This window comes from Diorhabda carinulata, chromosome X (genome assembly GCF_026250575.1).
Source record: "Diorhabda carinulata isolate Delta chromosome X, icDioCari1.1, whole genome shotgun sequence".
Lineage (NCBI taxonomy): Eukaryota > Metazoa > Arthropoda > Insecta > Coleoptera > Chrysomelidae > Diorhabda > Diorhabda carinulata.
The window spans coordinates 468136-485946 of NC_079472.1; the positions used below are offsets into that span (position 1 = coordinate 468136).

Below are 17811 nucleotides of genomic sequence, written 5' to 3' on the forward strand. Positions count from 1 at the left end.
TTAATCGTAAACGAAACTACGTTTCCTTCCTTATATCTGTCTAGTGACTTTGACAAGTGACGTAACGTTAATAATGAATGTTTACTAATGAAAATTGAGGTTAATAAGTATGAATCTTTTTATAAAAATAATTTTTATATTTAATTTTAATCTGGTACTTTCTTATGATGGTACAGTAACTGAAGAATTATTAATAAAACCTCTTCCTAGTCAACAAATCTATAATTATTTTCAATTTTCCACGAAATGGGATATAGATCCCGATACAGAAACATGTAGGTATTTAAATTGAAATATTATCGATTAGAATATATCAATATTTATGTTTAGTTCGTCATAGTCCATTATTTCCACGACCCATTGGAGAATTAATACAAAGATTCGAAATACAAGAGTTACATATATCCCTCACATCGGGTTTATGGAGGTACGAAAATTGGGGTTATCCGGTAGAAGACGCCGCTACTGGAGCCGAAGTTTGGGTGTGGTTCAAACCTAGTGTTATAGATGTTGATAAAAATTGGAAACTTCTCGCTAATTCCTTATCAGGATTACTTTGCGCTTCTCTAAATTTTATCGATAGTTCTAATACTGTCAGCCCCCAATTTTCGTTTAGACCAAAAGGTATCGTTGAATCTACTAACCAAATAAATAATTCTTTCATAAGGTAAGTGTAAATAAGTAATTTTTAATCATGGAAAGTGCAGTTTAGTATTTTTAGATATGCTTCTTTACCTCAAGAGATTGTGTGTACAGAAAATTTAACACCGTGGAAAAAACTGTTACCTTGTGATTCAAAAACCGGTTTGGCGTCGTTGCTAACTTCGGGGTACATACATAATACCAGATATCATTCATTAGGTTTACATTTACGTCCTATTTGCAGAAATAAAAATTGCGAATCTTTATCATTGGAATTAAAACAAACAGTTTCACTTGTTTACGACTATCTTATATTAGGAACTAAAAATTGGTCCTTGAGAAAATTGTTCGGTCAAGGAATCAATAAAAAATGTATTCTTGTTAGTAAAAGTGAAATTTACGTGGATACCACAAACCAAAATGTGGAATTAGAACCTAATCCAGATGAGATTATAACTTCTATTCGCGGAGGACAAACAAGTGTACTTCAAAAATACCAAATTTCCGATAAATTTTTAAATATATACGCGAAATACCCAAATGATGACATTGTATCTGTAAATATACCTCCCCCACTTTACGCCCATCGATATTTATCAGGTTTCGGTCAAGAAAGGGGAGGTATAGTGACTAAAATCGTAAATAACCATTGGGGGGAATTAGACGTGGTTTTAATGCAGAATATACCGTGGTTTATACCGATCTACCTCCATACTTTGAAAGTTGTTGCGAACGGTAACGAAATCAAACCGTTAGAATTAACTTACGTACCAGCAAGACAGAGACAAAGACCCAATTATTTGGAAGTCTTATTGAGACTACCACCTCGTTCATCCACTACCGTCGTCGTAGATTTCGACTACGTTTTTCTTAAATGGCAAGAATACCCCCCCGACGCTAACCTAGGTTTCTATATAGGTTCGGCGGTTATTTCCTGTTACCTACCTGTAGCCAGAAATTATACGGGTGTACCTCAAGACGGAACACTCATTTCGGATAGTTTTAACGCTTCAAGGAGTGGATATTTAGTGCAAGTTCGTACGGAAAATATCGTAATAACATTACCGACGCCGGATTTTAGTATGCCCTACAATGTCATCTGTTTGGCGTGTACTGTAGTCGCTTTAGCTTTCGGTCCGATGCATAACATCACTACGAAGAAACTCGTGTTGAAATCGAAGAAAACCGAATCATTGGTAGAGAAAGCTAAGAAATTGTTGGCAAAAATTAAAAAATAATGGTAAATATTTTTTTTGCGATAAGACTGATTTGTGGTTATTAATGGATTATTGAAATAAAACAGTTTTTTTTTGGTATATTTGTTTTATTTGTTATGTACATTGAATTTTATATACAATTTTTTATTCAGAGTATAACCGTTGGTGGAATGAAACGGTACACCTTAATGTGTGTTTGTATTAGATGTTGCCAGTGCTAAAAATATTACTGGACAATAAAGATATTTAGTAACTATGTTAATCAAAGTGTTGAAGTAAATACATTGAATGTTTAATAAATGAGGTGAATATCATTATAATAACGATATTAAGTCTCCAAAATCGAATTTTTGTGATAATTTATAGAATGAACTAAAACGTCAGAATGTCATTCTATTGTATATTTCTACTATAACTGTTGGTGGAATGAATTGTTGTACCTAAAGGTGTCATTCTATTAGATGTTGCCAATTATATAAATATATATTTCTCAATAAGAGAATCATAATGATAGAAATATTTGTAACATCGGCAACATCTAATAGAATAGCATCTTCAAGTACCCTAATTCATTCCACCAACAATTTGAAGAAAAAAAAAATAAATTTATAAATCGAAATTTTATTTGAGACTTTAATAAAATCACAGCACGTTAGTTTTAACAAAAGATGGCAAACGATAATTAGTTTTTTTTAATTATTTTTTCAATAACATATTAAACGAATTAGAAATTATTGAGATGCACTAAAATTATGACAACTGGTATTAGTACAGTACAAATTTGCGTGTTTTTCGCTCCTCCTCCATCATCAGAGCCGATATGTCTCTGTCGACCTTCCCTGGCGTTGGGTTGAGCCGCGCAGATGCTTTCGCAATCATCTTCTTCTTGGCATAAATCGCAAACGTGCGTTACGGGTGGTAAGTAAAACACTCTAGCTCGTCTCGCTAAAAAAATACAATACAAAACTAATAAAACCCGATTAAGTTATTAAATTATACTTACAACTGTCGTAATAATCGTATACGACGACCGGTACTGGTTTTAGATTCGCCATTTTGTGAGTTCTGTAAGCGGATACTGTAGGACAGTACTCGATATTCGTTAGATTATTGAAATATAGCAAAATTTTTGTTTGTTTATTTCTCGTTTCGACTTTTTGAACGTTTTCCGATAATTCCAGACTGGGCAATGCGTCTATATCGGCCGTAAATCCTGACGGTAACGTCACCTCCATTACCGCCATATTGCTTTCTTTACTATTCGTTAAATTCTGATCGACGAATCTACAAAGAAACAGTCAGTTGCGCCATCTACACTTTTAATTAATAACCGGATAAGAAATTATTCTATTATATTGTAGGAAACTGTAATTGTTTTGAAATTAAGTTTTTTATTCGTTGCGGTTTGTGAAATAACAAATCGATTATTTTTCAAGTTATGAGTCTTAACTTATAGTAAATTTTTCTGTAAAATCATCGAAAATGTAATATAATAAAATGAATTCTCACTTACGACATCTATACTTTTATCAACTAACCAGCGTAGTCGATTATTTTATTTTATAGTAGGAAACTGTGAAAATATCTATTTCTAAGTATAGAGATGGTCAGTTTAACATACATCTCTCCATAGTTTTTCAAATCAAATTTGGAAAATAAAAATCATTAGCAAAAAATGAGATTTTTGTAGTCTGTTGACGAGAAAATAGTTTTTTAAAATTGTCGAAGATGCTATAAAACGAAATAAAATCAGTTACGCCATCTATACTTTTATCCACATACCAGAGAAGTCAATTATTTCATCGTATCGAAGAAAACTGTAAAATGGTTGATTTTCAACTATAAAAATGGGAGATTCGACTTGTATTTCGTGATAGTTTAAAAATAACAGTTTGTAACGTAACGAAAGATGATTTTTTTTTAACAAAATAATTATTTTCTCAGTTATAACTTACGAACGAATGATTTTATAAAAAAATGCATCTTCAAACCTATCGAACACACAATTATAAATTACTGAATATTTTACAGTTTTCTCCGATACGATCAACTAGTAAACCATCCGAGTTATAAAGTTGAAATATAGATGGCGTAACTGTCTACTTCGGCTTACCCCACACAAATCGATAATTGTAAATGGTAACTATCGGAGCTTTTATCGACTTGCGGATCCAACGTAAACATAGGCCAAGGTCCCGTAACGTTCGAATTATACTGATAAGAAACTTGAAACACCGCCAATCCCGTTCCTTGTGCGGTGAGGTTAACTTCTCTAGTAGATTTCTCGATCTGAAAATATCTATAAATTAGTCAGTTTTATTTATTTATTTATTTATTACGTTTATTCACCTCGACAATTTGCTGAATCATCAAATTATTCTTATTAACGCTGAATTTTCCGTTACCTCCGCGTCCGTATTCGAATTCGATTTGTATATTCGTCGGACTCGCTAATCTGGTAACGATTTTATACAAAGCTTGTAATCCCACGACCGTATCGTGCGAAGAAGTGAATCCTCCACGATTATTTTGCTGCCGAAGCAACCATTTCAACACCGGAACGGCATCGTCAAGCAAATTCGCTTCTAAAATCTCGAAAAAATAACAATAATACTTAAATTAGTGTATAATTAGTACCGATTAAAGTCATTAAAGCGTATGAAGTCGTTTCGATATCGATCGACCTCGGTAACTTCCTCCAAGGATTCTTCTCTTCGTTCGTCGGAACATCCCTCGCCCACCATTTCGTATCGATTTCTATTCGAGATATCGATTCTAATAAATTGAACGCGCTTTGTTTAGAAGCGTGTCCCGTCAATTGTAAAACGTAACCGCAAATAGCGATCGTGTAAACGGTTTCTTCTTCTCCTATATTTCTAGCGATATAATCGAGACCTTTGTTTATTATATTGACAGTTATAGGATCGTTTCGCTATAAAAAAAAAGAAGAATTTGACATATTCGTGTTAATCATCGATGGATTGTTGATATTACGTGATTCGATTCGCGTAATGACATTACTACGAATGCTGTCAACGCTAAACTGTTGCCGGTGTTATTTTGTAATTCGGAATGTACGATGTTGCCGGTTTCGTAAAAACTACCGTTGTTATTTTGACGTTCAGTCAACCATTCGATTGTTTTTTCTATAACGGATTCGTCTATGTAAATGAAAGTTTTGATTTGGCTTAAAGCCATCGCCGTATAAGCCGTTAACCTAAAAAATAAATCGTCCTCTACCGTTTTTTTTTTCTTTTCTATATTTAAATGAATTTTATCGTAGAAAACTAATTTACCATACACTTCCCGTGGTATCTTTCCATGGAAACGGAGAAAAAGATCCATCTTTCCTTTTGTAAGTGAGTTGTTGTTGGTAATGAATTTCCAAATTTTTTATGGCTTCGTTTTGTATTGCGGGCGTTAATTGACCGGTGATTTTTAAATATTGTAAAATTATCAAATTCGACATCAAATGTACTAAATTTTGTTCACCGCAATCGGTTGGAAGTCTTATAACATCATCTAAATGAATCATCGCCGGACCTAGGAACGTACCCACCGTCGATACTTCAATTAATTCGGAACCTTCAACTACGTTCTTCGGAATCGAGAAATTAATCGATTTTTTGACATTTCGATTGTTTCTCAAGTCAATCAGAACGGATTTAGTGTAGTATTCAGTTTCTCCGCCAGGCTGAAATGAATAATTAGTAAAATACTTGTTTAGTTCTATGGTGGAGGTACTTACAAGAACTAATAATTCTTTTTCAACGACATCTTGATTTTTAGGACTACTCGCCGTCACTCTAATCGGTATTTCACCTATTTTATTAGCCACTATAAAGAACGATAACGAAGATACCGTATTTTTTTCGACTTTAATACGTTTCCTTCGGTATAATTCGACTTCTAGAAAATAATTTTCTATGAAATATCATGAAAAAATAATAGAATACTTACTTTTTACGTTATTGTCTTCTAGAGAAGCTACGAAATCGAATTTTTGCGCCGAATTATGTAAAGTAACATCCACTGTTACGTCTTCATTAATATTATTTCGAACTACCACCGGTATATTTAGAATTTCACCTTTTTGTACCGAATATGGTAAATCTATAGTTACCACCATGGATTTTATCACTTTTATCTTCTTTTCCGAGGTTGATAATCCCAAACCGTGTAAAGGATCCAAAGAAAAACCTCGAGGAAAAATTAAAATTAATAATTTCTTCGCAAAAAAGGTGAAAAATCCATACCTGTAATAGACCACGTGGTCAAACTGTTGGGTAATCTCCTTCTTAAGAAAGCTTTTCCTTCGTAAGTGGAAAAATTATTAAACAACCAAGTATCCGCGATGTTTTCCGATAGATACACTTTAGGTTTGTTCCATACCGGTTTCGGTATCCTACTAAAAGCGTAAGGACCTGCTAATGGGGGTCTGGTGACCGAGTGAATCGGTAGTCCTAGACCTCTGTCGGGTTTTACCGTCGAGGGACCGTAAAAAACGGGGCGCAAATAAATATCTTCCACTGAAAATGTAAATTGGTATCGATACAAATGAACTACTATGTTCTATTATCCATAACAAAAACTTACGAGTGGGTTTTGCTCGATTAATGTGACAATTCGTTCCGATATCCGCCCCGGATTCCTTAAAAAAATAATTAAATAACAAAAAAATTAATTAAATACAATAAAAATTGCCAAAAACATTATATTGACTATACTATACATAACTCCGCCAACCTAACCTGCTGCTTTCTATTAAAAATATACTTTTAAAACACTGTTCGATAGAGGGCATCGGTACTTTTTTTATGTAGTTTCCAATAAATTAAATGTAGGCGCGTTTTTACTGATGCTATTATACAATAGATGTCTCTATCGATCAATTCTACAATTTCCCATTCTAGAACTTCATTAACGTTCAATAGATGGCGTCGTTTTGTACAATACAGTTTTCCGTTAACTATTATGTACCCGTCTTTCTATTGAATCTACCGTCCAATAGATGGCATTACTGTTTTTAATGCCACCTCATAACTTGTATTAATTTTTATACTTACAAAAATAGCATTATGTATGTTATTCGAGCCGGGATACCAAATTAATTTATTTTTCGAATTTCTTTTGAAATGAGGATAAGGCGTACCGAAACCTGCATCAAATATTTTCAATTCTTCAGCAATTCCTTCCAAAGATAAATCGTAACCGTTCCTAAGACGTCCTACATTTTCGTCGACAGCCATTAAACCGACGTATGAATTTTGTTGGGCGGTTATGGTAAATTCAACGTCTAAATCGGGTTCGCTTTCTAGCGTATTAGGACGGATATCAACCTAAAAAAATATCAGTTATAAAATCTAATAATCTCGATAATCATATACTTACGAAATTTTGTAAAGCCCCGTCCACCTCTATATCCAAAGCATCTCCAATCAATTCACCGTCTTGTCTAACATAAAATACGATGAGATGACAAACTGGCGCCATGGCGTGAGTAGCGATAAAATGAAATTTAAATTGTTTTTTATTCTCAACTTGGAAAGTATGCGTTCTTAATACGTCACCGCGTCCCATGAGAATATAACTCAATGTTTTCATGGGATGCGTACTGTTAACGGTTATTTCCACCTCTAGATTCACGATAGGACGTTCCGTTTCGAGTATAACTTGAAGGAACGCGTTGCTGAATGAAACAGCTGCGGGAATTGGAGTACTTCTTTCTTTCAGATCGCGATATTCCACCTAAACGAAAATTAATATATTACCATTTTGAAATGAATCTGTTTATATATCAAATAACTGATTGTTTGCCAATTTAAAATTAATTATCAATTTAGCAGCCCTGTATATATGGGAGAAATCGATTAAAATTCGTGAATCAATACAACCAACTTAAAATTAGTTACCAAATCAAATATATATGAGGTAAAGTAGGCAACACAATATACATATATAAATCGATATTATTTATGAATAAAAAGAACAAACGAAATTGTAGCTTATAAGTCGTAAATCAGTATCATCTAGATAAATTTGAATGCTAATTTAAAATAATGACAAGAATAAATAAAAAATATACTATGATAACGTAAAATGGCTCGTTCGGGCTAATTCGTTCCTGTTGATTATCTACATTACCGAGCGAACCTGTCAAATGCCATACTATAGAAATTCGTAGTTATGTAAGGTTAGTTTTGTTGTGTGAATATAAATTGATTTGCGAGTGTTTTCTCATATAAATAGTGTTTTTTTTTACAAAATGTGAAATTGTCTATAATTTTTTAAATACAGTGCTATATATTACTCACTTCTAAACGTAATGCTGTAGTATTCGTTACATTTTTCGGGGTAAGATATTCTAGTTTCAAAAATCCATTTTTGTCTAAAGTATATTTATTCTCATTATAAATCTCGTCGATTCTTGAATACCCATGTCGTACTATCACTTCTTGTTCTTTAATTTGAACTGGAGATCCGTCGTGATTAGAAACTTGTACCTTAATAAAATACCCGATTTATTTTTAACGAATTCTTAGTTTATCCCTATACATACGTAAGCTGTATATTTTAAACCGGGTTTGAAGTAATCGGACGTTTTGATTAGATCCATGTGGTAGTCGTATTTATGAATGTGAACTTCCATGCTGTTGTTTTGTCTCCGTCCTGTAAATTGTTCTTCTATAGCCACATCTATTACGACTATTCGTTCATATTCGTCGTTAAGACGCAGATCTTTCTCGATATCGAATTCAACTGTTCCTGTACCGTCTATTTGGAAAACTTTTCTAATTGGATTTTGGAAAATAGGTTGGATAACACCGGAAAATATCGTTGGGTACATTGTTATCGTAGCTTCGCCTTTAACGTTGTCTCCAGAGTAGTATCTATAATAAAAAATGTCATTATTGACGATAATTACTTGAAAAAAATACTTACTTGCTTTCGATTTTCGCTCTTATAATATTTTCATTGAAAGTTATATGTTTTTTTGACTCAATATTTACAATAAATTTTGGTAACACGTATTCGGCTACTTCTATCGTTTTATTATAAATTTGTTCATGTATTTCTACTGATATATTCCATTTACCCAAAACTGGACTTTTACTAATTTTCAATTCATTGGTAAAAACTCCTCTTATAGCTTCAACACGTTTCCAATCCCTCACGATGTTCCCAGAACCATCCTAAGCGAATTTTTAATATAATTACCACTTAAATATTTATATAGATTAGAAAAATTGTTACTTACTGTTACAAAAATATGTACAAATTCATTTTTTACTTCTGGCGCAGGTTTTAGCTCCGCGTTTAATAGAAGGGCTCTAAAAATTATGGTACTACCGGGTTCATAAACTTGCTTATCAGTTTGTATAAGTATATTATAAGATTTTTTAAGATATTGCAAAGGATAACCAGTAATAAAATCTATTCCACCAGATCCACTTACTTCTAATTCATAATCGCCATCTTGTATATCAATAACCTAAAATACGTGGTTAATTCACAAATTTTTTCACTAATATTTCATTATAATCTTACTTGTAACTCGCATGTATTGGTACTGTATGGTTGTACGACGATTTGATCTTGAATAAAAAGAGGTGTACTGCTATGAGAAGTACCGCGAAGTACCGCCGTTATTGTTGTTGGTTGTGATGTAGCGTCGACGCTAACAGCACAACGATAGGTGCTATTAGGTCTTATAACTCTCGGGCCAACTACATTGTAATATCTTGAAAAAATTTATCAAATTATATCGCAAGAAAACGGTACTAAATATAGATGTAAATTTAACTTACCCCGTATTTCAGAAATATGTATTATATAACGTGATTTCATTGTGTGAAAAGTGAACATATGTTGTTTATGTTTTAAATGAAATATTTACTTTTCCCGCCATATCCAACTGTCTGTCAAAACATGAGCGGGTTCTTAAAATGTGAGGCTATGTTTATTCTAATTATTTATTGAAGTCTTTTATGTAGTTATACTTTTTGTATGTAATTTTTAATTAGAAAAAACAAAAAATCAAAACGATTCTACAAGAAAAACATATAAACACATCTTAGAAGAGGTAAAAATTTTATTATTTTTTAGTTGAAAAGGTTTTTGTCTCGAATTAGAATTAAATCGTCTTTATAAGAAAAACTTTCACTTTATCGAGTTCAATGACCACAGTAAAGTACAATAATATCTTGTTGAACAATTTAATGAAACTTTTAAACCTTTTTTTGATCATTCAAAATGAAGTTTTTCCTAATATACACATTGTTTGATTTTCGTTCATTATAACCTACAATTCGTAGGTTATTAAATTTTATTATCGGCTTAGATAATTTATCTAATAACTAAATCCAATTACATAAACAAAATTATATGTGATTGCTTTTGAAATTAAGTTGAATAAATTTGGTAAAACAAAATATACAGAGTTTTAAGATGCAAATTCATATAATCTCCTAATTTTTTGCATTAAAATATCTTCAGTTGTATAAACTGTTTATTTTAGTTTCTATGAAATATTTTCGATCTATTTTTAGCTTTCTATGACGTAATTTAAGTTTTTACTAATTTTCACACAATTATTTATGCAGTATCGAAAGTGAATCATATATGGGTGGGTTTGGGAAGTTTATTTTTCAATTTTATCAACCCTATTCATAATTATAACAATGTATACTCACCCTATTTGACTAGATACATTGTGGACTAGTAAAATTATCGCACAAAATACTAAAAGCACACCATCCATATTTTTAAATAAAAATAAAGCAGTTTTTCACTATATTTCTGCCAATATTTACAACTTTCACTATATTTTTGTGGGAAATGAATAACTACAGAACATATTTATTGGCTACTGTTAGTTTTTTCGAACTTAGAATGTCCATTTGTGATGTGACCTTCTAAAGCTGATTACTCATGATGTCGCCAATATAGTATTGAAATACCTACCAGTCCAGTCGAGGCGAAAGTGTAAACAAGAAGTAGGTATACCCACACGTTGAATTCTCCTACCTCCACATTTTAAATCACATTCTGTTTTGTTACACGAAATACTCAATTCTTTGACAAGGTTAAATACGTTGAATTTTAATTCATTTAATTTACTTTGTAGTATAATAAAAATACTTGTTATATTATCTAGGGATTTTTTTTACGAAGTGACAACGTTGCGTCTTAAAAACTGGTTTATATAACATTTTGTTGTCACCCCTTATCGAACAAACTTCGACTATTCCAATGCGAAGTGTCTCGTGACATGTTGTGTAATTTTGAATTATTTTTTTATAATTCGTTATTGAAATTTATTAAATGCTTGATTCAGTGTTATTTTTAAAATTCAATTTGGTTCAAATTTTATTAGGAATATGGCACGCCTATGGTAAAGCGGATATAGTCGTCCGCCATCTTGGACATCAAATTTTTGTTTATGCTCCTCCTTTTATTTTTTATTCAATTTATTTAGAGTAAATCTATTATTAACCTTTATTTGTGTTTAATTTTTAAAATTGGTTAAATAAAACGACAATTTAGAAAGAAAAATATAATTCATATGAAATTTTTTTTTCCGTTAGTTTTTGTATACATAGTCTTTTGAATTGTTTGTAAACAGTGAACAGTTTCGGACTAATAAAAAGATGAAATTTTGGGTTTAAAAATGAAGCGGAAAAAATATATATACTAGAAAGTCAATATAGGGCCTTCTCTGTGATCCAAAATATCTGAAAAACAAAAAAAAACAAATGCAATTCAAATTTATTCCTTCGTGAAATCTCGCGCGTTCTCGACTATATTCACATCGTTGTTTCTTCTTCCGATAGTGTTTTTATTGCGATGTTGCACGATTTCAAAGGTTAGTCTTTAAATTTAGTATAAAATCTTATACGTTACCTTTTGCTATACTCCACCATGGTAGGGTTATGTAAGTTAAAAACGCATTTAGTGGTACAGATTGTGCTCGTTTATTTTCTTTCCAGAAATGGAAAGTTTGTGTGAAACCTCGCATCGTCCATAAAGGGTTGTAAGCGCCGTCGTCTAATTCTGCAACAAAAATTATTACGTAAAAAAAGTATTTACATTTATTTAAATTGTATTATCAATGTCTGTAATTAATTTGATGCACAAAAACGGGGTTATTCATAAAAAATTATATTCATTAATGACAGTAGAAAATAAATTAGACTGGAATTATTAGAGGACAGTGGCGTGCTAATTTGAAATCGATTCGAAGAACATCGATATAGTAATAACAAATTCGATGAAACAAAAAAATGGCCGCGCATAAATATTTGTTGCTATGGTATTAAGAGTACAGAGACGTACTGGTTTCGGACAATAGGAAAAATAATAATTACATACGTAATGATTGTGAAGTATGTCAACAAATCGATTCTAAAATCGATTTAACGACTATAGAGGAATCAAATTTGACAAACTGCTATATAATGGAATGAGGATTGAAAAAAAAGTGTCTTGTGTAATTTTTCTGCTATCATGAGTACAATAGTGTGTTGATTTAAGAAAATTCAAAAAATCGATTTTCTATTATGGAAACGAAATACAAATAGAGAGGTTAAGTAACAAAAATCGATTGTCGATTTAAAGATAATCGATATAAAGAAGTGTTTTGTACAGTTGGTAAGTCATAAATTTTTCAGTGGTCTACATATTTAAAAAAAAAAAAACGAAAAAATGTTGAAAAAAAAATGATTGTTTATTCAAAATTTGCGTAATTTTTGCGAAAAATTAAAAAAAATCGATTTTCTACCTTCGAAACAAAATAAAAATGAAGAAGTAAACTAATAAAAATCGATTATTATCTCAAATAATCGATTTAAAGATAATCGAAATAATTTGTACAGATGCTACGTCATAAAGAGTTCAGTGGTGTGTAGATTTAAGAAAATACGGAAGAAATATTGAAAAAAAAATTAATTTTACAAAATTTTCGTAATTATTACGAAAATTTTAAAAATCGATTTTTTACTATCTAAATAAAATAGAAATGAAAAGGTTCATTAAAAAAAAAATATATAGTATAACTGATTTTAGAAACTTAAATCGATTAATAATCGATTATCAATCAATTGTGAAAAGTTTCTTACCGCAATCTTCTTTATTTAAATCGCACCAATAATAAATGTGCGTCCCGTCCGGCGTAATTCGTTTAGGGGGGAAATGTCTCGACAACTTCCGTCCATTGACCTTTCTTCTACTTTTAGGAAGCGTACAATAACTATAAATATTTTTCATACTAATAAGATTGTAATTTCCGTTGACGTTTTTTCTAAATTTAACGATCCCATCTTTACTATTCACCGATAACTCCTTATTCGTATTATCAGCGAAATAATGCACGCAAGGCAATTCTTCTTTACCGCTAACTGTTATATACATATTTTTAACGTGATCGTAACATTTATTATCGGTCGTCGTTATTCCTTTTTTATCCAAACTGATCGCGTCGTCGGCCATTTCGCATTCGGTATAATTGGCGTTTCGACTTTTCTTATTATTCGATCTGCACGTTCTGATTGCGAACGCGCAATCGCTATCGATCGGCCCTAGCCGAGCTCTTTCCGAACACTTTTTATGATCGCTACATCTCATACTGTACATTTCGAGTAGGGCTTCTCGGTTTCTTCTTTGGAAGCACCCACAGCACGCCGTATTGGATGTCGAAGCAGAACCAGTCTCTATAACAATCAAAACGGGTTTTTGTTAACTCTGTCCTCTATAATATATAAATTTGTTATCGGAAAGCCAACTGTCATTTGAACGATTGCTTTTAAATGCGGCGTTGTCACGTTTAGAATTTATGTTTTAAAAAAAGGGGAATTTTTGTAGAAGCGTAAAAAAATTAATTTCGATGCGTTATTTTAGTGAAAATAAAATAAAAACTTTTATTACTTATTTCGAATTAATGAATTGAGGTTACGTAATCATTTTGACTAAAACAAATAGAAATATGTAAGAATATTGAAATAAATCGTTTTTATTACTAAAAAAGAAGAAGAATAATAGTGGTATTATACGAATAACGTATTTGTAATGAGAAATTACACATATAACCTCAAATATATCGTTAGGATTACTAAATTTTAAATAACGAATTAGTTAATTTGGATTCTGCGTAGAAAATTGATTTTCAAATAACATTTCGGCTTTTCAAAAACATTATTTTTGTTTATCGGACCTATAAAATCAGTTATTTCCTTTTCGCTGGTATTAAAAACGACAAAATGGTGACGTTTTATTTTCGAATATTTATTTAATGTAAATAAAACTAAATTTTGACTACTGGTACGTTAATATCGAAAATAACCGGCCTACGTCTACTAAATTTAACATTAATTTCAATAATACGATATATACTACGAGGGTCAGTCGAAAAATATTTCGTATTATATACACGATTAAAAGTAGATTACAAAAAAAAAACGATGATAAGATATAATTTCTATTAAAAATAACGAATTATCAAAGACTATTTACTGATATCTTGTTTGAAATGTTCAAGAATCGTGAAAGCGCGAGGAAAAAAAAATTTCGCGAAAAAATCGTACGTCAAAAATAATACGCCATCTTGTACGTCAACCGTCGTATGTTCCGTGTCGTATCGTTTCCGCCAATACACGACAATTGACAGCTGACACAAAAATAACAGTTGATGTCCAAAATGGCGTATTACTTTTGACGTATTTTCGCTCCGGAACCGTTATAGATTAAAACTGTTTGAAATAGGCAGAAAATGATCAAAGTTACGTCGTTTTAAGTGCGATGTAGTTTATATCTACTAATAGTAATTGCAGTGTTGCCACAACCACCTTATTCGCTGACCTTTACGTCAAATTATTACGACGTTTGGAAAAATCGGCGTAATTATGTAAGTGTCGGTGTAAATAGTGAATTTAGTATTCCTAGTGTGTGCTAACACTCAAAAGAAAACTATGTAGTATAACGCTTGTTACAGGGCGTTAAAATTAAAACTACAAATTCCTCAATTTACTTCGAGCGATTGCTTACTCTCGAACTGACCCCCGTATAATGAAATTATTTTTATATCGTCTATAAATCGAACGTATATTCGAATTAATTGTAATTTTTATTACGAGAATGATGATTCTGCTTTTACATCCAATATTTTTTCCAAAATTTAATTCCCAATTCGAAATTTTTATATAAAAAAAAAAAAAAAAAAAAAAATTTGGTATACGTACCGTCCTTAAGGTCCCCGGCTTCGATTTCGCTAACCCCGTTATCGATGGCGTCGAGACCTTCGCTTTCCGATCTAGCCTTGACGTCCAATTTGGATTTCCACCCGCCTCGGATGAAATTATTCAAATTGGCGCTCGGATCGCTGAGCCTCCTCTGCGTTCTGTACACGTAAAAATCCTCGGGATCCTCCTCCCAATCGGAGTCCCACATATCGGTGGCGCAAAAGCCCGGTTCGGACGTGGGAGTTTCGACTCCGGATCCTTTGGGTTTGGTAACCGCCATTTCGGCGTGTCCTTTACCTTGCGGGCCCTTCATTCGAACGAATTCGCATCGTTGTGCGGCGGAGGACGAGAACAGACCGAAAGTCATCCTTTGCGCCATTTTCGTGCCGAGACTCGATTGCTAATAAAGAAAATATCAATTTATACGCGGCGCGATTCGACGAAATAATTCACTTACCCGAGCGTCGTATACTTTTTTAAGCGCGTCATATCTAATCGAACCTAAAAATATAACGCCCTGTATACTACCGGCTCGGTCGGCGGCGAGAAGTTCTACGCACACCATTTCCCCGTCTCGGACGAGAATGTCGTGAAAAACTTCGTCGAAATTGTCCACCTAAATTTAAAATTAGTACCTGATAATTTTTTGTTTTGTTTTACCCCGTATATATGACGGTACTTGCCATAAAACAAATATGCGGGTACGTTATTTCCTCGACTTCGCCTTTGGTATCCATTCTTCTACGGCTAGGCGAGGCGTACACTTTTTGCGAATGTCTTTTTAAAACTTGTAGTTCTTTTGGACTTGTCCTCGTACATATAGCTAAAGTAAGTGTATATTCGAATTGATGTATTATTAAATTTAGATAAACGGTTTCTTCCCAATCTATATCGGGATCTCCTATTGGTAATTTTCTACTATCTTTTCGAAAAACATCTACCTCGGTCTATAAAAAATTATTTTTGTTTTATAATCGAAATTTAATAATAAAAACACTAATAAAATTCCAATTATTATAGTGAATTTATTTTGTTACCGGCAACACTGTAACAGTCTGTTTTATAAATTTTAGTTCGATGATTTTCTTCTTCTAGTTTTTAATTATATGTGATTTTAAATGAAATATTATTTACCTCAAATTTTGGCAAATATCTAGGAGAACCTTTGACGTGTTTTTTTCTTACGAAAAATAAAAGATCGTCGCAATCCATTGTGGAATCGTTTTGAAATAAAAAATGGCGGACGAACAAATCCGTCCAATAAGTTGTACCTTGAAGCATAACGAATCCCGATTCTATAAAAATATTTGAGATTAGAATTGATTATTTCGAATTACCGCAGCATTTGTAACGTTAAATATCGTTTAAATAGAGATTATTAATTTAATTTCAATCAATTATATAGTGAAAAGAAACAAATTCGATATAAAAAAAGGTTACTTCAAAATGGTTGTTCTAATTGAAATCTAGAAATTTATTTGTAGATAGATCTTGAAATACGCACGCCGCTGTACGTTTATTACTTTGGTACAACACAAAAAAAATCTTTTTTGTTATCAACAAAAACAATTATCGTGATATTTTACAAAATACAAAACATGTCTATAATAATATTCTCGTTATAAGAGGTGAATGACCTTTATATATGGTATCAATGCGAAAAATGAAATTTTTACTTACCGTCTTTTAATAATTGTCTCATTTCCTTTGTCCTCTGAAAATTAATTTCTTCCAAAAGCTGTTCTAATACGGTGGGGGTTTTAATAACGGAAGAATTTGAAAAAGCCATGATCGCACTAGATAAAAATTATTTATTTTTCAAATGGGCAACCAAAAGATTTTTCTTTTAGTCATAATAGTATTTTTTTTTTAATAATTTTGCGTTAACCACTTCACAGCACGTGACTAATGCATTCGTTTTCCCCCAAATCGATAGCGGACGCGAACACACGCGCGCATGGGCGCGAATTTTCCGATGAAAATCGACGACGAGTGTCAAATCTATTATAAAAGAAAATAACTACCGGTCTAAAACACATGTTATGTATCTCGCTTTGTAGATGGCGACACTGAAATTAAACATCGCCTAAAAAGGAAATGGCTAATGGTCCTAAGGACGTATACGTAATTAATATAGGATGTAATAATTATTAAAAAACTTTATTTCTATCGCAATTTTATTTGGTCTACACAAGAAAATAAATACAACAATATTTTGAAATTTAATCTATAAGAACAATAATATCGAAATATGAAAAAATTTTCGTCTCATGAAATAAAAATGACGATTTGTTATAAAAGTCATTTGATAGGAAAGCAAAAAGGTGGCTTCTAAATGAGATCTTATATTTTCAATAAAAGACTGAATATAAAAAATACTTTTTTATTAAAATTATTTTTCGTTGATTTATTTGAACCTATTTCCTCCTTATACCGATCCTGCTACACGACGTACTAAGCAAATGACAATTATAAAACTATACATCCGATGGTGTAGTATATAGTTCTGTGGTGAAATGGAGAAGAAAAAAGAACAACCGTTCTTAAACTCCACCCATTCTTGTGACGTCACGGCCTTGATTATCATAGCCATCTTGTATTTTTTTAATAGTTAACGACAACGATGATACAGGGTGTGTAATTTATGATGATTAATTTTTTCTTCGGCTGAGGTTCCAATTAAAATTAATTATCAAATTAATTTGTAGTTATATTTAAAA

General features: G+C 31.9%; 3 protein-coding genes across 4 annotated transcripts; 1 reads left to right on the plus strand and 2 right to left on the minus strand.

Moving 5' to 3' along the window:
• The first annotated feature begins 45 nt into the window (after positions 1–45).
• Positions 46–1956, plus strand: LOC130902647 (GPI transamidase component PIG-T). Its single transcript, XM_057814891.1, has 3 exons — positions 46–275; positions 331–667; positions 722–1956. The coding sequence occupies exons 1-3, from the start codon at positions 110–112 to the stop codon at positions 1878–1880; spliced, it is 1662 nt and encodes a 553-aa protein (XP_057670874.1). The 5' UTR covers positions 46–109; the 3' UTR covers positions 1881–1956.
• Positions 1946–11037, minus strand: LOC130902645 (thioester-containing protein 1 allele R1-like). Its single transcript, XM_057814888.1, has 19 exons — positions 10553–11037; positions 9408–9600; positions 9118–9351; positions 8802–9052; positions 8419–8749; positions 8174–8362; positions 7251–7607; positions 6926–7198; positions 6456–6510; positions 6116–6388; positions 5820–6059; positions 5608–5768; positions 5156–5553; positions 4854–5076; positions 4497–4791; positions 4209–4444; positions 3973–4148; positions 2863–3143; positions 1946–2804 (listed from the first exon to the last, which is right to left on the minus strand). Exons 1-19 carry the CDS (start codon positions 10618–10620, stop codon positions 2584–2586), a joined length of 4455 nt encoding a protein of 1484 aa, XP_057670871.1. The 5' UTR covers positions 10621–11037; the 3' UTR covers positions 1946–2583.
• A 363-nt stretch (positions 11038–11400) lies between these two features.
• Positions 11401–17806, minus strand: LOC130902646 (uncharacterized protein KIAA0930 homolog). Of its 2 annotated transcripts, XM_057814889.1 has the most exons (8): positions 16772–17806; positions 16226–16386; positions 15775–16038; positions 15549–15707; positions 15092–15491; positions 12977–13567; positions 11763–11912; positions 11401–11593 (listed from the first exon to the last, which is right to left on the minus strand). In XM_057814889.1, the coding sequence occupies exons 1-8, from the start codon at positions 16878–16880 to the stop codon at positions 11553–11555; spliced, it is 1875 nt and encodes a 624-aa protein (XP_057670872.1). In that variant the 5' UTR covers positions 16881–17806; the 3' UTR covers positions 11401–11552. The 2 variants fall into 2 exon arrangements, with proteins under 2 accessions (XP_057670872.1, XP_057670873.1); XM_057814890.1 differs by lacking the exon at positions 12977–13567.
• Between the last annotated feature and the right edge of the window lie 5 nt (positions 17807–17811).